This window comes from Callospermophilus lateralis, chromosome 9, assembly GCF_048772815.1.
Source record: "Callospermophilus lateralis isolate mCalLat2 chromosome 9, mCalLat2.hap1, whole genome shotgun sequence".
In the NCBI taxonomy this organism is placed as follows: Eukaryota; Metazoa; Chordata; class Mammalia; order Rodentia; family Sciuridae; genus Callospermophilus; species Callospermophilus lateralis.
This window is the reverse complement of record NC_135313.1, coordinates 100285528-100306928: the sequence shown is the minus strand read 5'-3', so window position 1 is coordinate 100306928 and position 21401 is coordinate 100285528. Positions and strand designations below refer to the sequence as shown.

The window sequence follows — 21401 nt, the reverse complement described above, 5'->3', positions numbered from 1 at the left end:
CAACAGAATTTTCCACAAATAAATATCTTATTTAAATCATGAAGCTAAGAATATAAAGGCATAGATTCACTCTCATTTTAAGGTGAGGAAACTGACACTTGGAGCATGATATTCCCAAGCTCACAGAAAGTGACAAAGCATGAGCCAAACCCCCTTCAACTCCACCCAGGGCTCTTCTCCATCTGCCACAGCTGAAAAGGGTATGCAATAAATTGGAAAAGCAGCATGTGTTTCAGGGTCACAAAGACCTGGAACCTTAATTCTACTACAAACAAAGGACAATGATATCTTTAATCCTTCTCTTTAAAGCTCTGGCCTCTTCTCAGTCAAACTGGATATGCAGTATGTCACAAGGCTGCTGGGAAGGTAACACATGGCACCTACTACTGTGCCGGGGACACAGCAAACCCTCAGGCACGCTGGTGTTCTTTACCTTTTCTGATCCCTGATTGCACTACTACCTTTTTTTTTTTTTCACTCTGAAGCTGAAAAGAGGGTCCTCTCTTCCTCAAATTATCATCCATCCTTACACAGATGAGAAAGTTGGCTCAATGACCCTTTAGAACTGTTAAAAGTACAACCTAAAGTGAATGCTGATTTCTAGAGATTATTTAATAGGTACTTAGTGAACCCTAGGAATCCAAAAAATAGAATCAGCAGGAAAAAATAAATTCTGGAAGAAAAATCATCCTCATTTTATTTTTGACAGATCATGGAGTGTCATCAGAAGCCTGCATTTCAGAAGGCATATGACAGATCTTCTCACACCATCTTCAAGGACAGACGGTATAACGTGGGCAGGTGTCAGTACAGGAAAGTGGAAGCAGATGAAGAGCCACCAGGGAGGCACAGCCACTCATCAGCCAGTGCTCATCTGGCTACAAAGAGCCCAGGATGAGCCTCACCCAAGGTCACAACATAGCCAGTCTCAATACTTATCTTAAAAAAAAAAAAATCCAGAAGATATAGTACATTGCATTTCAGGGGTTCACTTGTCCTTTTCTCAATTCCCGTGTTTTAACATCCCCATAATTGAAATTCATCTTATACTTGGTGACACAGTAACACTGCCATATTTAGTAAACAGCATTTCTCATTACTTCTTTAGAGAGACATAAAATCATAGTGTACCAATGGGGCCCAAATATGGTATAAATGCATACCTTTTTGATGTTATATAATACGTGCTTATTTTAGAAAATTTATAAAATATGTAAACAAAGCAAAAAAGAAAAATGTTCAAAAAATAATGCTGCTGATTTGAAGGGCTCTGTTTTATCATCTGTTTACTCTGCATATTATAAGCTTATAAGTATTGAAAATTTTAGACTGAGACATTTTATCCTGAACCTTGAAGAGGAATACAACATACTAATTTGCAGAGTTGTTTCACTGTTCACCTGAATTGTAAACTATACCCAGATTTCTCAATAACAACATGAAATAGAAAAATATGAACCTTAAGGGAAATAAATGTTTCATAAGCCTAACCAATTATAGAATATGTGCCAGATATTTTGAAGACTTTGAATGGCAAGGATGGGTCTTACTTTTGAGTATCAACACATGGAACTTTGTAAGGACACCTTAAATGACAAGAAACCCCTTTAAGAACTTAAAAACAGTATACTAGAGGGACATAGCCACATCAAAGTTTATAGCAGCACGATTCACAATAGCTAAACTGTGGAACCAACTTAGATGCCCTTCAGTAGATGAATGGATAAAGAAAATGTGGTATATATACACAATGTAATATTACTCAGCAATAAAAGAAAAAAAATCATGGCATTTGCAGGTAAATGGGTGGAGTTGGAGAATATAATGCTAGGTGAAGTTAGCCAATCCCAAAAAACTAAATGCTGAAAGTTTTCTCTGATAAAAGGAGGCTGATTCATAATGGGGTTGGGAGGGGGCATGGGAGAATTATATGAACTCTAGATAGGGCGAGGGGAAGGGAACGGGCATAGGGGTAGGAAAGACAGTGGAATGAGATGGATATCGTTACCCTAAGTACATGTATGAACACATCCATGGCATGACTCTACTTTGTGTACAACCATAGATATGTGCTCTATATGTGAAATATGAATTGTAATGCATTCTGCTGTCAAATATAACAAATTAGAATAAATCAAAAATAAACACACACACACACACACACACACACACACACAAAGAGAGAGAAACCCCTTTAAGTCTCTGATGAGTTAAGAGGGGACTCGGGCATGACTCTTAACCCTGGTCTCCTGCCCTTACCTCAGTGTTCTTTGGCTCTTTAGCAAGTTCTGCAAGCCCAGCAACCCTTCTTTCCTTTCTGACCAATTTGAACTTGCACAGTGGTTGAGAACTTCTGCTACATCCTCGGTCTGCCGCAAATAATGGGGAATGCCGCCATTCCTGGAGCCATAGGAGCGCTCGGAGCAAACACTTGAGGCATCGCTGTTGGCGTCATCATCAGAATACATCCCATATGGCTCGTATCTCCTCCTCACAGGCTTCTTCTGATGGATCCAATGAGGGATGGAGGTGAACGAGGAAGAAATGGAAAGGTGAAATGGTCATGAGTCATATCAAATAAAAACAATAACAGAGTTAAATGGAGAAAAACACACACACACACACACACACACACACACACACACACACTTGTCCTGTGCTTACAGATCAGGGAAATAAAAACAGAAAAGCAGTCTTCCAGGAGGAAAAACAGGTAATAAGTATCACACTCCTTGGCGGGGGTGGTGGTGGGGGAACAGGACACTGGGACACACACGACTTGGCCTCTTAATACAGAGTACAGTGTATGGGTTTTGCAGTCAGGCAGACTTGGGTTACAATCCTGATGCTACCACTGACTGGCTGCATGATTTCAGAAAGCCTGTGAAGATTTTTCCTTCAGTTTCCTACTCTGCGAGAGGACGATATTTATGCCAATCCCACAGGCTTGCTTCGAGGACTCACTGGAATTCTAGGCCGAATAATCCAGCTCAGTGCCTAAGACACTGCAGGTGCGTGCACCCCTGGGGCCCCATGCAAGCTGCTTTGAGCATGGTCTATGAGCAAACTTCTGTGATGACATTTCATTAAGAAAACCTGAAACTGAAATGTCAGTGGCAGAAATATCCTATGTAAAAGAATTCTTAAACTATCTGAGCCACTTTCATTAAGGACTTTAGTTTTGCAACAAAAACTTCTTTTAAAGCAGACTATAATATCTGCTTCATTCATTTCTCTTACTCTGAATACAAAAACTACATTAAACCCACTAGCTATATAAAACTGATAAAAATTATAAAATACAAATTTTTCTGAAACCAAAACAGTCACCAGTTAAAGCTGTACAGATTCAATTTTCTATTAATACTAATTTTTATGAATCCAACTTGCTTAGGACTGTTTTGTCATCTGCCTATCTTCCCAGCATAATTATGAATAGTACCCCCTTTTTACTATTGAAAGTATTTGTGTTTGGATACTAAGTTATATGATCATCTCACTCACAGAGTCCTAAAATAATAAAAATGTCAATAAATCCATTTGTGAAATAATGACAACATAAGAACAGGCACAGATTGAGTTAATATAATGCAATTCTAATAGGAGACAGAACAGAGCATGACATTAAAATAAATGCTAACACAAACATACATAAAAAGTGATTCGATTCCATCCCTAGTAAAGGCATTGGCAGATTCAACAGAATCAGAACTCAGACCAGAATTTCTACTACATTTTGTGCTGCTTTTGCTAGATTCTAAAAGAAATATACTTGCAACAGAAAAAAAATAAAGTTGTAAACAAAAGTTAAAGCACTGGTACCTTGCTCCTGGCGTCTCCTAACAGCTGTAGGCAGGAAAATATTGAAGGATGGGGAAAAAGCATAGAGAATTATGTCAGAAGCATATGTGGGGATTGTTCTGGCAACAAAAGCGTATAGCAAAACATTTCTTAGCAAACTAAAAATACAGGTCAGCAAGCGTTTCACATCAAGCAGGTAGTAATAAAGACTGCTTTTTTTCAAAATGGCATTTCCTAACCTCTTAAACCTCTCCTAGCACCTTCTGGCTCTTGCTATAATTCTTTACTGAAACTCTTCCCATACCCATACCGATGAAGCACATCTCTAATGTGACTTTTGATCTACTATCTATTTCTAGGAGACTTTCTGTCTGTCCCTGGGGCTTTAATTCTGTAGGCAGGAATTCAGTACCATTCCTGTGCTTTAAGCTCTTCCGAAGCAGGTCACTTGAAGAGACCAGAGTGGACAGAAAATAACAAGGGCAGCCTGAGTACAAAGGGAGCTGGGGCTCAGCGAAAAGCTCAAGTCAAGTTATGCCAAAGCTCCAACTCTCCATCTTTGTTCTGCCTCCTAGAACTTTGCACACAGTCCCTTATGCAGTTCTTTAAACAACTAAGAAAGTCCTCAGCCTTAACTGGAAGTCCCATTTAGTAAGGGTTTCAGCTTCCATTGTTTCCCACTCCTCTGACCTCCACTTCCTAGGATCTCTGAACAAATAAAAGACGGATTCTAAATGCTGTAATTTGGAAGGAGAAACAGCTTCATAGAATTCTGTTCCAGCTCTTGACTCTTAAGTTAAAGCCATGGCCAGAGCAATTACCCTGAACTCCAATACCTGCCAGAAAAAAGTTCTACATATAAGGATGATGAATAGAGCTGGCCAGGCCATCTGTCTACCAGGAAAGCATTCTGAGAGCAGCAAACTGCTTGCTCACAGACATTTGTACAAGAAATCATCTGACTGAGCAAGAATAAATGAAGAAGAGACAAGAAGGGATGAAAGCAGGAAACTCCACAGCCGCAGACTATAAAGTGTCAGTCAGATGGAACATGGCTGGATTAAAAAACTCAGGGTAGGAAAGCAGGATCCTGTTATGTGTACTTTTTTCTCTACAAGAGAACAAATCTTAAAACAGCAAAGGCAAGGCTAGAGATCAGATGATTCTAAAGAATATCTATTTTGAATTCTGAGCACATAAACTGGAATATGCAAGACACTGTGCTCCCACCAGCTGAAATGCATCTTGACCATGAGCAGGTTCTACCAAGGAACTTTTGCTATAACCACAAATTAAAGGAGCTCTGGTCACTTTATGTTTTTTTTTTTAATTTTACATTATAATGAAGCAAAAACATATTCTATCAGTATTTCATACCCTCAAACAGTAAACATTAAAATTTAGGAAAATTTTCTTAAATATTTACTTTACTCTTTTTTTTTTTTTTTAAACAAACAGATCATACAGACCCACTAGTAAGGGAAAGAAATAAATGCAAGATTTTCAAACCTCAAACTATTACCTAGTGTTATAATTATGTTTAGGCTATGCCATCAAGGTCTATAAAGCAACAGAAGCAACAGGATGGAAAACAGGAAATGCTGGAAAAAAACCATGGTCCCCCCCCACAAAAAAATAGCTCAATGACATCTGAGAAGTCTGATGTCATCAAAATCTCCTTGATACTGAGGAGCCCAGACAGGTAAGGAATACTGGATACTAATATTTTTTGGAAGGCAAATTTTCATGTATGTGTGTGGATGTAAAAGATTAAGAGGAAAACAACAGTAATGTAAATCTGTTCAACGTTTATATAATTTTGAAGGGTTTCAAAGATGATTTAGTAACCTGATTTGGGGCAACTTCCTGTAAAGACAGGGAAAAACGTGGATGAATAATTCAAAGAGATTCTGCACACACTGCGCCCCTTACCAAAGCATCAGCAACTGCAGCTTCCAGATCTGTACTGGTGCTCAAAACCCGCATGGCATTCACGGAACCTGGTATTCTTCCTGGCTGGCCCAGCCCAAATCGGTCTATTTAGAAAACAAAAGCAAAAGATGTGTCACTTTAATTCACTTGCTCTCAATTCTTTGCAAGGGGCTCCTGCCTCTTTGCACCACAGTGGATAGAGGCTCTGACAAATCCCTAGCCAATTTTAACTGCATTAACTTATTTACCAGTGGTAGAGGTTAAGTTGTTTGCATTTAATACTATGGAGCCACAAAGCTCAATAGTGGAAACTGTTCTTTTAGTGGAAACTGTACCTTAGTATTTTATTACTTTGAGACATGAGAGAGGGGAACTTATTCTAGAAGGGAGCTGGACTATGAACTGAATCTTTTAATCTATTGAGTTTTTTCTCTACAGGAATGGCCTTAATGTTTCTTCAAACTAATTAGAAAGCTTCATGATTTGATCAAAGAGTGAAGTAAACAGTTAAAATTTGAAATGAATGTACTAAATTGATCTCTTTGCAAAATTTCCTTAGTCTTTTTGTTGTTTTTGCAATACTGGGCTATACCGCCAGCCCTTTTTATTTTCTATTTTGAGAGAGGGTCTGGGCAAGTTGTCCAGGCTGGACTGGAACTTGGAATCCGCTTGCCTCAGCCTCCCAAATTGCTGGGATTATAGGCATGCACCACGGCACCAAGCTGAATAATAGTCTTTATACTGAATAATAGTCTTTATACAGATAAACAAAATGGAGAGAATCCAAAGAATTTAACTTTTAACAGTTCGAACAACTATTCTAAGGTTGTTAGTGATCACAGTATATGAAGCCTTAGTTTTTAAAGTCCCAGTAAGTCAGTTGACCAGCCTTCTTTAAGAAGTGCTGGAGATTAAGACTATGATAGGAGGAAGTCAGTGTAAAAGATGCATTGGGAATGATAAAGTTTCTTAATTAAAATTCTTATGTACAAAAAACTTTGAAGAAAAATTTTAAGATAAAAAGTGTTTTCCCTGTGAACTGTTTCAACAAGGGAAATTTCTGTATTAGCCATATTCTCATATGAAACATCGATTAAGAGGGGAGCTAATATTGATTTTACATAAACTTTAGATTGGTAATAAGACACCACTATAAAACTGATGGACTTTGAAATTGTTATGTTATTTAGCTTTTATAAAATGTCAATTTCAAGCTGTTATACCTTCTACTACAACAGAAAGGGAAAATAATTTAAACATAGCTAGTCAATAGTTATACAATCATGAATTTTTATAGAGAAACAAAAATTGTATGTTATACTATCCCCTTTTTTAATGCATTTGCTGATCATTCCAAATGTCCTCTTAGTCATTGTGTTGCAAAGGTGATTTCATGTGCCACATGAAACCTAAAAAGACCACAAAATAATCACATTTCTATATCTATCTATATGTTAGTTAAATTATGAAATGAGTATAAATTTGAGATTTACAGATTTATAGATAATATTTAAGTCTTTTTTTTTCATTAAAAAAGGGTAGATAGTAAGGGATTTATGAGTAACAGAATGAAAGTAATTCAGTTATAAGCCATTTAAAAATTACCCAGCAAAACTTAAATAAATAAAACAGAGTCTAAAAAAATTTTAAAAATTAAAAAAAAGTAAATCTCATGCCAGCGATTCTTGTTCCAGGGATAATATTGTTTCATTTTGTTTTAAATCAGAAACAAAATTAAAACCTATAAGACAAATGCAATTATTCTGTGTTTCCCAGATGCAAACAGCTTTGCCATACACAGTGACTAGGATCACCTGATATAGAATACAGATAATTTGAATTGCAGATCTTGGATTTTTTTTTTTTTTCTTTCTTTTCTGTGGTGCTGGGGATGAAACCCAGGGTCTTGTGGATGCTGAGCATGTGCTCTACCACTAAGCTAACCCTCAGTTCCTGAACTTCGGATCTTAAGGGGAAATGTTTACCTGGACCTAAGCAAGATGACCAACTTTTTGTCTCCACCAACCAAAATCTGCTCTACATTCCTACTGCTCTGACACTGTGACAAAGCTCAGTAGTCCAAAGGATGGATGCATAGAGCTGTGCCCACAGTCTGGCCTCTAATCATCAGGAGAATGCTTTTAAATCCTAGCATACATAGAACTAAAGAGAAAATAACTGACTGAGGGAACTGGTAAGCACTGTCACCATCCACAGCTCATGAATTAATACTCAATTGAGAAAAATAGTCATCAGAGACTCTCTGCATATGAAAATTAGGCCAGTTAAATGTGGCAAATTGATGCTACCATATGTTTACTTTTTGCCCCTCTGGCTAGCCAGTTGATAAATGATGTGTTAGAGCTGAAATGGAAGGTTTGGGGTCCAAAGGCTGCAAAGGTTAAGCTTTGGCCTGATTTAATTACCTGAATCCTGATCTTATTTTTCCATCAAAACTTTTAGGACACTTACTTTCATATATTTGAAACTATGCATGCTATAATTTGAAGCATTGTTAACTGAACAGTACCTCCAAATAATTGGAACCTGACAGTAATAAGTAACATTAACATTTGACACTACACTGGGAAGTGAATGCTTTGGAGATGAAAGGCTGTTGGATGATATCCACACCCCATGTCCCCATGGGGCCCTATGTGACATCCACTTTGGGTGGTTGTTTTCATGGGAAGGGGGTGGTAGGAGGGGAAGATGTGCATCCCCATTTCTTTGTTTTGACATAAATATGAACACTAGAGAAATGATGCTGTCAAACAGGCAATAAAGCATCTATGGCCTATTAACAGAACCATAAACATTCAACAACTTAAAAAAATGAAAGCACATCAGGGAAAACAAACATGAGGTGCACACATGCCAAGCAGTAGCTGACACGGATGAAAACAAATGTTAACATGGGAGTGGAACTAGAACAGATGGAGAAGCCAAGTCATGCAGTTAGCACTTGTTCACCTGACTGCCCAACAGATTCAGCAGTGGAGAGAGCACTAGTGGACCTGGAATGACGTCGAGAGGCTGCAGGTAAAAGGAACGGCAACACCCACAGAATTAACACACAGGAACCAGAGGAAAGGCAGGGACTGCTACCAACAAGGCCGCATTTTCTCATGAAAAGAAATGGTGCTGGATATGAATGGACAGTAAGCGGCAACCCCCAGACTCCACGGGAGCTGCTGGCTCTCACACAGCTCTGAGACACACAGGCACAACAGAGGCACTCTTGCTGGTGCCTCCCACTATGGATGCATCCTCCAACTTGGACTCCAGGTTTAGATTCAGGATATGAAGCCTCTATCAGCCAGTATGGAAATGTGTCAAATGAAGCACATCAGGAGTCTCCGAGTACCGTCTAAACCCCCGAGTGGATAGCAGGAAGATGGATTTTTAACTCAGCTCACGAGATGTGTCATCAGTATGTGATGCATATGCCACCATGCTCCAAAAACAAAGGCAGGGAGTTCATAATGTTACTTCAACAGAAACTGAATGAAATCACAGGAAGGGGGTTCAACAACTGGAATTCCATTTTCCCTGGTCAAAATGTTTGTCGTTCTGTTGCACAAATGTCCTAATTAATGTACTTGTTTAACTGATGGAAATTCTGTGGTATTTAAGTTTAATGACCTTTCTTGGAAAGGCAGTTGAAGTACTCTGTTTCTGAGCACTGGCTTGGAAATATAACATTTAAGTCCTGGTTTGATTATAGCTAGCTATAGCACCTCAGACAATATACTAAACCTCTTTGGGTCTCAGTTTCTTCATCCATAAAATGGTGCCAATAACAGTACCTACCTCTTGGTTGTTACCGAGAAGATAACAGAAATCACACATAAAGCACTTAGTTTAAACCATGCCAGGCACAGAGTTGACAGTGGTGGTCACATTAATTAGTAATGGTGGTGGCAGTAACTGTTAAGAATCAACTCCAATGTTCATTCAGAAATAAGAATATTATCAGCAAGTAATCATAGTAAGTATATTAATTAACCAACCCAAAGAAATAAATACTAAACTCTGTCCTCGTGAGGAAAGAGAACAGCTATTAGAAATAATTATGAAATAAGAGACTTGGTTCAAAACACTAATGTATTTGATTATAGTTCCATGAAATATATGGTTCTGCATTATCTCAAGAAAAGAACCCAAAGATAAAACGCTTCCATTCCTTAGTCTGAAAAAAGTGTGGTGATTAGACCATATAAGTTAATAGATTTCACAAGGTCATACTGAGGAGTTACCTTTCATCCACATTACTATTCTGTATACATTAACACATTTAGTCATAAAATATCAAAATCTCAGATTCTTCCACTATTTTTTAAAGCTCATGTTACTTTATAAGAATGCACACATCTGTGGTATATGTGGTAGCAATTATAAGAAAAGGTTATTTGGTCAACAAAATGTTTACCAGCTTACAAAAAGAATATCCTTCCTTTCTCAATATTCACAAAAGTAAAAATAAATAGGCAATCTCTAAAACAAACATAATAAACTTACCACTTTCCTAAATATGGAAGTTGGTAAAATGTTTTTTAAGACTGAAACAAACTACACATCTATCATATTAGTATATCAGTACTGTATTTTGATAATTTAAATTGGAAATGGCAACATCTGATCTGTAGTTTCCTAAGTAAGTAGTCCTTTGCTTCTATTTCAACAGAATATTCTATAATAAATTTGTTGTGCAATGCATCCTCTGTCATGTTCACAGTGAACACCCAACGACATCATCCAAGATAGACCCACTTGCGTACAAAGCCTGATTTACAGCAGAGTTCTAGAGTCCTTTATTTCATTCAATAAATTATCATGGTAACCATTATTCATACACATTCATAGCAGTAAGATGATTTAAAACAATCATGCAAACTTAAAACAATGTATACAGCCAGCCCTCTATTCACCAGTTCCACATCTGTGGACTCAACCAACTACAGGTGAGGGAAGAAAAAAACGTCTGTCCTAAACACAAACAGACCTTTTTTCTTGTCATTATTCTCTAAGCAATATAGTATAACAATCATTTACAGAGCATTTACTTTGTATTAGGTATCAGAAATAACTTAGAGAAGATTTAAAGGGGGATGTGTAGATTATTTGCAAATACTATGCCATTTTATATAAGGGACTTGAACATCTGTGGATTTTTAAAATATTTATTTATTTATGGTACTGAGGATGGAACCCAGGGGCACTTTACTCCTAAGCTACAGCCCTTTAAAAAATATCTATATTTTTAAGCAGGACCTTACTAAATCGCTGAGGGTCTCACTAAATTGTTGAGGCAGGCCTCAAACGTGCCATCCTCCTACTTCAGATATTGAATTGCTGGGGTTACAGGCATGTGCCACCGTGCCTGACTAGCATTTCTGGATTTGGTATCAGCATGGGGTACTGAAATTAATACCCTGGGGACATGAGGAATGAATGTATTCACTGAAACATAACTATCCGTTACCTTTTTTCCTTTATGAAGGGTTTTCTATGTAAGTTGATCTAAAGGGGCACTGACAAATCTAATTTCCAACAGCAGTAGGAAGTGGTTATTAAAAATTAATGAATAAAAGAATGAACCTTCAGAGAATGTGCAATAAGTTACCTTGGGGACAACCTTTTGGAATGTGTCTCTGTATTCTCAGGTCCTAAGCCTGGAAGTCGCTGACCCAGAAACAGCTGTTGAGCACTTTCTACTGTGCCAAGCTCTGCAGGCCTTACAAAATCATTTCATATATTTTTGAGGAACAAAACGAGTTATCAAAAGTACTTTCAAATAAGGCAGGTTTGAATTCAAACCTGGATTCAAATGCTGGCTCTAGCCACTGTGTGGCCTGGAGAATGTGGCTTAGTTTCCATTTGGAGTCTGATGATGGTAACACCTATCCCAGAGGGTAACCAGAACCACAAGGTGTTATGCCTGTTGACTGCTCTGAATGGCACAGGTACACATGGGACACTGCTGTATGAGTTTAACTCAACGGAGGGAAAGGCTTGGTATAAAAATTTAACTTAAGAGACATTCCCTATTGCTCGGACCACACAAAAAATATGAGCTGATGGTAATATATTTCAACATTTTGTGTTATCATCAAGACAGTCAAGCAGATCTGCTTACCCAAAGAGTGAAAGACAGATGCCATTACTGAGTTACTAAGTGTTCAACAGGAGTTCAAGAATGCAGCATGCCTTGCCTGATCCACAGACCACATGCCAGATTACAAAGGTTGCTTCCACAGATAATATTAAAAATATCAGCACATGTATAAAGTAAAATTGCTTAATTGCTTCTAAAAGACAATATAACCAATAGAACAGAGTGAATTATTTATCTACAGATTATCTGGAAGGTCAAATAGTGGGCAAGGATGCATAGATACAGCCTTAATTTACAAGGAAAAATCACCAGTTCATTCAGAAGAAAAAAAAAATCATTGCCACCCCTGTCTCACTGAGAATTCTGCTCTAATGCTTCAGGTTTCTATGGAATACCTGACTTGCTCTAGGTAAAGGTGCCCCACTCAGGGGCTCCTGCTAACCAAGTGGAATCACTACGTCAAGGGAATCATCTTCTAGCTAACTAGAGTGGTGGCATCTGTGACCTGCTCTTTTTCAGAACCTCATAAAGGATCCATTGGTCATGAAAGCATACATATAGACTTTGATTACTGACACTGATTGGGGACAAAAGACATCGAAAGAAATACACAATGTTGGCAGGAGACAGAGGCAAATATAAAGACCTTATGCTTTTGATTTAACATTCCTCTCCTAGAGTGACACTTACATATTTTTAAAAATCACCTGCATAATTCTATAGTCAAAATCACAGACTGCTGGAGTCCATGCTTCACGTAATCATTTTAGGTCTAGGTCTAATTATTACAAAATGCTTTCTACTATGTTCATCAAGGGGAAAATATACAGCATTCAACATGCCAAAGAACTAAAAAAATAATTACTGAAGAATATGAAATATTCCTTTTCATAAAATATGTGTTGATCAGATTCCTTTGGGAATTCCATAAATTGTACTAGGATAAAATGATATATTACATGCCTATTTTAGAGAAAGGCAAGACTATTAAAACTAAAAAGGAAACTCATCTAGTTTTCTAAATGTTATTGTGGCTGTACTTTTTTTCCTCGAACTACATTATATATAAATTGATGTCTAGTAAAACTGAAGGCAAATTGTAGAAATTTAATGACTAAGGATCAACTTTGGGTTAACTTTACTTTCAAGCAGTGATTAACTTGAGTTTTTTGCCTCATGGAGGGGCTTGCCTGGTAGCAAGTGATTATAATGACGACAGTAGAGTGAAGTGGTGCTTTTTTCCTCTAGTATGTGAAAACTGGGAGTTGCTGAAATCCAAGCATGCAGAGGGGACAACAAAGGGTGACTAAGGAAGAGGAAAGAGAAGAAAGGATCACAGGACAGCAGGAAAGCAGGTCATTCCACCCAGCGGTGTCTCGGACAAGCATCGGGAGCAGGGAGAGGAACCTGCTCCTGGGGCAGCGCCTCCTTGTACTCACCGAGTGGAGGGAAGCCCCGAGCGGGGCTTGTATCTCGGCTGCTCTCACGGCTGGTATCGCGGCTGCACCCCTGACTCATGCTGGGTCGAGGGATACGGCTGCTCCGTGCTAGCGTGCAGCATGAGGGGTTTCAGAGAAGGTGAACAAGTTTAATGAAGACAGAAAACTCACAAAACGTCAGTCACATTTGGTTAATGTAATTATGACACTGTCCACCCTGGGAGTCCGGAACTGGGTCATCTATCCGGGCTGAGGTCTGATTGTTGTACCAACAAAGGGGAGTCTGGATAAATGGAATTACGCTCAGTGCCTCAGAAAGCTGGGAACTTTGTGTGAAGGTAGAATTACACCTAAAGGTAAGACAAAAAGAAACCTTTCCAAAGAACAAACTGGCTTCCTAAAGCACAAGATCAAAAGCTTTTGGTTTTTATGGCTTTGACAAACTTCGACAAGAGGACAAATCACCAAAGTTGTTTTCATAGGTATCTGGTTCTTAAAAGACAATTCAATTTGGATTAATAATCACTGAAATCCACAAACTCACCCAATTAAAAGAAAGAAGGCTAGCCTCTCCCAGGCCTTCTTTAAACAAGAAGCCTTAAAAGGCTGGTATAACTGGAGAGACAGCCAACTTGAATAAGAGTGTAGGTGCTTCAGACATACTTAATGACCTAAGCCAACAGAAGTAAAGAGTTGGGACTTCTATCTTTTCATTTTCTGATGCCAACATTTTAAATGTGCTGCTTCTACAGAAATCCAAATAGAGTTGCCTGCAGTTCCTTCTAAGCACCTCCACCGATCCAGTCTTACACACCAAGCCTACATCAAGTGGACTGATAATCTCAATATTCAGGTGAAAGATCCCTCCACTGATCTGAGGCCAGCTAACTATGATTATGTACAGATAAAGTTTATTATTCTCATGTTTTAAACACTGAGATTATAAGACATATTAGCATGCATTGGCTAAGGTCCAATAATAATATGGCTGAAGCTCAGAAAGACCATGATACCCTTGTTTCTCAATTTAATCTGTGAAAACAGAAATAAATTACTGACAAAATATTCCAAAACAACATCACATACTGATGTGTGTAGGTGGAATGCCTAACATACCAGCTTACAAAGACTACATATTTCCATCTAGTGAGCTCCGTCACTTCCAGACTGCACAAAAATGGCTTTCCTGGAGGTTTTGGAAACTGTAAACTTGACCCACAGATGTAAAAACAAATACATTATCTATACTGCAACGAGTACACCCTGTTATTTTAGAGCCAAGATTTATTGTACAAACTATAACAAGAATGTACTACTAACCAGAATCTTGAAACTCACTGAAGTTTTGTGAAGTATATGGAAGTGAAAAATGAAGTCAAATTCCTCTTGTGCTCAGCTGCTCAGTACGTGGTTGAAAAGACCCTGAAGGTTTGTAAACGACATCCAAATGCTTAGTACTATTCAGAGAAGGAAAGGTCTGGCACATGAATGCAATCTGAGCAATTAGGCAAACAGAGTGTCACTGGAATTTCACTAGAAATCCCTAAAAACTCTCCTCAATTTTGTCAGAGTGACATGGAACCCCAAATTTTCACTCCATGTAGTAGTGACTATTTAATCAACAATTCTTGATTACACTCTAAATAGCTCCTGCAAGGAGGCAAAAGCACTAGGTGCCAAATTAAATCCTTTAAAAAAAAACTAAAGGGACTGGGGCTGGGGCTCAGAGGTAGCGGCACATGCCAGGCATGTGTGAGGCACTGGGTTCGATTCTCAGCACCATATATAAATACATAAATAAAATAAAGGTCTATCAACAACTTTAAAAAAAAAAAAACAAAACTAAAGCATCTACCAACCCGACTAATAGAGAAATTTCCTAAAATGTACAAAGTAATGCTGCTAATTACCAACGCTATATCTAAGTTATGAAGAGACCTCTTCAGGTCCAAGCTAACTTACTGATCCAGCCACTTGTCCTCTCTAGGTCTCAGCCTCCCCTTACAAAAATAAGAAAGAATCCCATCATTTAACAAAAGAGAGCTATGAGATAATGCATATATGTATATACTTCTGAGTCTTGTGTTGAGTGGCATATATGAAAATCTTGTCTTCATCTACCATCCACTCCAAACAGATATTCAAACAGAAAATAAAAACAGTATTCAGCCAGGCATGGTGGCACATGGCTATAATCCCAGTGGTTTGGGAGGCTGAGTTCAAAGCCAGACTCAGCAAAAGTAAGATGCTAAGCAACTCAAAGAAACCCTGTTTCTAAATAAAATACAAAATAGGGCTGGGGATGTAGCTCAAAGTGCCCTTGAGTTCAATTCCCGGTAACACTCCTACCCCCCCCCACCAAAAAAATAAAATATTCATAGTTTTGATTGTAAAAGCATGCTTAGTTGAGCATTTCATAACTGTTTCTTCTTCTTCTATTTTTTTAAAAATATTTTTTAGTTGTAGTTGAACACAATACCTTTATTTATTTATTTTTATGTGGTGCTGAGGATCGAACCCAGCGCCTCGCACATGCTAGGTGAGCGCTCTACTGCTGAGCTACAACCCCAGCCCCTCTCAACTGTTTCTTCTTAACATGCTTGATAACTTCTATATTTTTACCCAGATCCCAACCCTTTCCTTGAGTTCATATATATGCTATAACAGTGGGAAATAAAAGTTCTCTCTTTCTCAAATGCTGAGAAGCCTTGAAAAGCTACTTGACTGGTTTTCATTTCCTGATCCTCTACCCCTACCTTCACTCTTTCTGGTGTGAATCTGGTTTATAAAGACAGTAAAGAGAATCAATAGGGATAAACAGATGGGATCTGAAATAATTGCACATGTACACTTAACAAGGCCCACCTTCCTGTTATCTAACCCAGAGTTCACACACCTGCTTGGGCTGACAGGCTCCTTTGTCATATGGCTAGTAGTGGCTTGGAGAATTCTGTTTATAATTTGTGGAAGTGTGCCCAGAGTTGCCCCAAACCTCATTAAAGTACATCTGATAGTGACTCCAATTGTTTGAATGTTTTAAATCACAAGAGGAAAAACACCCACCAACTTGTAACTATTTCCAGAGCCTAATAATCTACAAGGAGGATTTAAAATAAATATATAAATAAATGATTTTTACAGACTCATAATAAAGTGACCAAAAAAAAAAAAAAAGATCTAAAGATTCTATTAAAAGAACTAAACATTCTATGTTCTATGTAAGAATAAGATATGGAGAAGGCATAGAGAAAGAAACAAGGAAAGCATACTTGCCACTTGAACTTTCTAAAAGCAGTATTCCCAGGTTGCTCTTCAGTCTTTTGCTTACATAAATATACTAAGAAGCCTTAAAAAAACCACTCGCTTGGTTTTCACTTCCTGATACTCTACCCTACCCTTCACAGTGTTTTAATGGTAATTCTGACTTTTAGCTTCTAAGGAAGGATCCAACAAGATCTCATACCCAAAGCCTAAGTATAAAAGGATTAATGAAAAGTACTAGAAGTTAAACACCTGAAACATCTCAAGGTCTACGTGTTTTCATGTCACAATTGTCTAATTTCTTAGTTGAAATGAATTATTTTTAAATTCCCGAAATATATTTTTAATCAGAAAATCTTAAGACACTTTAAATAAATATCCATAGAATGTAAGTTATAAAAATGCCAAGTGTGCCTTTTATAGCCTTTATAATAGATAAACAGGAAACAAAGGCAAGCAGCCAGATAAAATTGCTATAGGTGCTGGCTATTCATGCTATTTTATTATCTGTAAAGTCTTCACTGTCTTTAAAACACACAAAAATGAAACAATTTACAAATGTATTTTACCACTGATTAGGTAGCTTGTGAAGAAATAACCTGCCAAGAGAATAGAAGGATTTATTTTGTTTCTTAGTTATCCAACCGGAATTATGCTTAAGAAATCTTAAATGCCAAAAAAGAACCTTGGCATCAGTTTTAAAACAAACAAGAAAAAAATGTTAGTTAAGAAATACAATTTCAAACAAAAAAAGGTACAATCAAACCAAACATAATTTGTAGAGAATGAGAAATCATTATCATTGCAATTCTAAGCTAGTTTAGATATTATTAAAATTGTTGAATTGTTTTGGAGATTGTGAAAAAAAATTCTTAAAATATCCCTCTTTTTTGAGTATTTGTATTTAAAATTGCTGTACAACAAACCAAATGTTTAGACACACACATGTATCCAGTATACACTAAATGATCATAAAGATAAATAATCTATTGCTAAAAAATGCTAATATATCTGCTACCCTATAAATAGAATCTTTAAACAGTACTATAGGAATAAGCAGACAGATATATTTTGTTCAGATATTTCTTTATATATGTGTATTCTCAATGTGAAAAAATTTAAATAAAATATCTTCTTTAACCAGAACATTATGTATGACCTCAAAGCTTCATTGTTCACTAACCTCTTAATCAGCATCAAGGAAACAACTTCAAAATAATACTTTAAATAACAGCTCTGTGGAAGAGACAAAGCTCCTTTTTAATTCTACTGATGTTTATTAATACTGCTTTTAAGAGTTTATAAAATGTTGTCTTTTCCACTATTCACAACATGAATATCATAGTTAAGACCTTGGAATATCAGATCTTAGAGTTATATTGGAAGCTGGATTACTTCCTAATTTCAAGAAAGTAAAAATAGCATCTTTAATAATTAAACACAAAACGAAAAGTTCCTAAGCAAAAAAGAATTTTTAAAACAATAATACTAGTATGGCTTGCACCCAGACATTCTTTAAACTTCAGCAATTAGAACTGCTGAAATCTCACCTAGATTTAAAATCAAATGTATTTTCCAAACCAAATCAGATCTGAACACTGGTATATTGCATCATCAGATGAGAAATTGAAGTATTCTAGCTTTGACCTTTTCTCTGGTTGCAGACACATCAATACCCAAATTTGTCAGCTCAGAGATGATGCTCTGTCATGCCCAGAGAAGTCAGCATCATGGAGAATTAAAGAAACCACTAAATACTTTTGCCTTGCTTGGAAATAGGAGTTCAAACCAAACTCTATGTGTTCTTAGATATTTGTCCCTGCCTTCTCGTAGCTCAGAGGGCCTTCTGGGGTCTTTGTGAGCTAAACCCCACCGGTCCTTCCGTCCTCCAGTTCCACACCCCTTGGCCATAGTCAAATGAATTGCTCAGGGTTCCCCCTTCTGCCTGACTCTCCCACTTTTGCATCTCTCTCCCCTTAGAACTCTTTCCCCTATCCTCCCTCCCCTGTTAACCCTGTACTTCACAATAGGACTTATTCTGGGAAGCCTCCCTTAACAGGAAACCTGGGAGGTCTGGGGTAGACAAAGGCTAAGACAACCCTTCTTTATGGACCCAGAATAAACAGTCTTAGTATTTGCCATACAGTTTTGCATTTCCACCTCTTACCAATATATAACAAAGACTCCAGTCGGAATCTAAATCTAGTTCATTTATCTTCTAATTATCAGATCTAATGAAGTTCCTAGTACATTACAATAAATATTCAAGTCAAAATTATTGAGAAGATAAATGTGAAAGATAAGCCAACAGGACTTAAGGATATGATACTCTGGTTTTATAGTAACAGATTTTTACTTTAGAAAGCACATATTGATGTGATAAAAAGTATAAATTTAAAATTTTTTGTATTCTATCACAAAAGACTTCTAATTTTATATAAAAATGTAGCACAGAAATTAGATTTTAGTAGAATAAAAGATCTTTAAGTGCAGAAGTAATTCATGATTCATATAGAATTACAGAAACTAAATACTCCAACACAAAAATAAATATTATCTTCATCAATTCCTAGCTTTTAGGTTTCAACAAAATCATATCAAAAGTAACTACTCCTATTCGTTGACCACAGGTTTCACCAAATTAAAGATAAAAATCAAAATAAATGGGGACCCTAAAAATTGGCTTTGAAAGTCAATATAGATCAATGGCTATTTAGTGTGAAATTAGTGAAATGAGGGAAAACCTCTGCCTACTTCTCCAATTCCAATGTTTTGCAAAATGACATAAAACATGAATCTATAATGATGAAATTCTTTCACATCAATTTGAACAGTAACTCCCACAGAGTTTTTTGGTTTTGACACTTCAATGTGTCATAACCTGGATAAAGCACAAATCAAAATGTCTTTTCAACACAGCCAAAATAATAACTTGAGTTAAAAAATAGATCTCTATTTCTTACATTAGACACAGTTATTAGATTACAATAAAAATTGTGACCAAACTGGAAATGGTGTTCCAAGGTATTTGAGGATCCTTACCTAATCCTATTCGGTTTGGACTTGTTTCTCGGCTACACCCCTGACTCCTGGGAATCTTGCTTCGTTTTTCTGAAGATGGTGTCACAGGTGGGCCTCTCGAAGAACCACCAGCAAGTCCACCATAGCCACTTCCCAACAATTTCCCGGGGGAACTCGACCGACTGCCAGCTAAAAATGAAGCAATACAGAAATGAATGATGGATGTAAATTGACTAATAGATTACAACAATTTCAAAATCAAGTTTTTATACATCAATTTTGATTAAATATGAAAAGAATTTTATATAAAATAGATTTTGTTGGTGGTAGTACTACTTTTTAAGAAATGTATGCACATAAAAGAATATCATAAAAAGATCACATCCATGCTTAGAAGAGTTACTGGTGGAATTCTACAAAGTTGCACAATTTCTGACTCAAAAACTGAAGGCAAATGTTAGGCAAATGTTCTACCCCTGAACTATATCCCCTGTCCCTATCATTTTGGGTTTTTATTCTATCAGAGTATGTTAAAAATTTAAGTGTAACTACCAGAAGAGCAGAAATATAACTGTAACCGAAATCTGTTAAGCATTAATTAGGGAAAATGGATTAAAAAAAATTGCCATTAATTTAACAAATGGAAGGGGAAAAAAGGAGGAGAAATAATTAGAAACATGGGTTTAAAAACATTCACAAACAATTCAATATCATAACAAAGGTGGCCAGATTAAATTCACCTACTAAAAGACAGGGCTTCTTGAAATGATTTAAAAACAAACAAACAACAAAACACATGCCGTTTTTTAAGAGTCAAATAACACATCTACAGAAAAACAAAGAAAAAACAGAATAAAGTACAGCATTTAAAAAAGATAGAGAAGGATACTTAACACTGATTTAAAAAAATAACTTTCTATGAAGGTCATAACTACAAACGTTCATGCTCCAAACAATACAGCTTTGAAATATAAAACATAAAAAAGATTAAACTGTAGGGAAAAAGTCATAATTACTAACAATGTCAAGAAAGACTAACAACCCTCTCAGACAAACTGACATAGCAAGCAGACATAATTCTATGTGTATGTGTTTTGAGTATACGTGTATATACAATCACATGCTGCGTAACAATGTTTTGGTCAATGACAGATCAGAGCAGTAGTCCTGTTTGATTATGTGGCCTGGTGATGTTGCCATCTCAATTTGTGTAAGCATACTCAGTGATATTCTCTTATCAACAAAATCACCTAACAATGCATTGCTCAGAGTGTATCCTTATCTTTAAGCAAGCTCACAACTGTGAACGCGCGCGCATAACACACCTCCTATATACATTATCCCAGCAGATAAAACATATTCTTTTCACCTTTCCAGACATAAATATTACAAGAATTAACTGCATACTAAGCCTCAATGCAAGTTTCAAAACAATCTGCAAAAGTGGAAATCACATAGACCATATTTCCTGGAAAATATGCAATACAACTGGAAATTATAAGCAATATGGTAATTTTTATTAATAGCTAAGTAGCTAAATACCAACCTAACCATTTCCTGTAGGAAAAAATTTTCTGTCAAACAGCAAAATTTTTAGCATTATACCAGTGTACACCCTAATGATCATTAACTTGGATCATGTCCTTAAGCAGAAAGGTAATAAAATTCTAAAATGCAAAGCATACATTATTATGTACCAAAACAGAATGGTCTGCAGGGCGGGGGTGGGGGGGGTCCTTTGAAACAGTACTTACCTGGAAATTTTACACACAGACAACACGCAATATATATTTTTTAAATATATTAAAACTTATATTTCAAAAATTTAC

At 36.8% G+C, this 21401-nt stretch overlaps 1 protein-coding gene across 6 annotated transcripts in view; it reads right to left on the bottom strand.

The window, feature by feature from the left end:
• Positions 1–21401, bottom strand: part of Clasp1 (cytoplasmic linker associated protein 1) — a 272883-nt gene that overhangs the window by 66344 nt on the left and 185138 nt on the right. For 3 of the 6 annotated variants that reach the window (XM_076865838.2, XM_076865837.2, XM_076865840.2), the window contains 4 exons: positions 19594–19761; positions 5734–5837; positions 3823–3846; positions 2260–2504 (listed from right to left, as the gene is read on the bottom strand). In XM_076865838.2, the coding sequence (XP_076721953.1) occupies positions 2260–2504; positions 3823–3846; positions 5734–5837; positions 19594–19761 (541 nt within the window). Of the gene's footprint in view, positions 1–2259; positions 2505–3822; positions 3847–5733; positions 5838–13290; positions 13399–19593; positions 19762–21401 lie in introns of all 6 variants that reach the window. The other 3 variants (XM_076865839.2, XM_076865841.2, XM_076865842.2) reach the window with 2 other exon arrangements.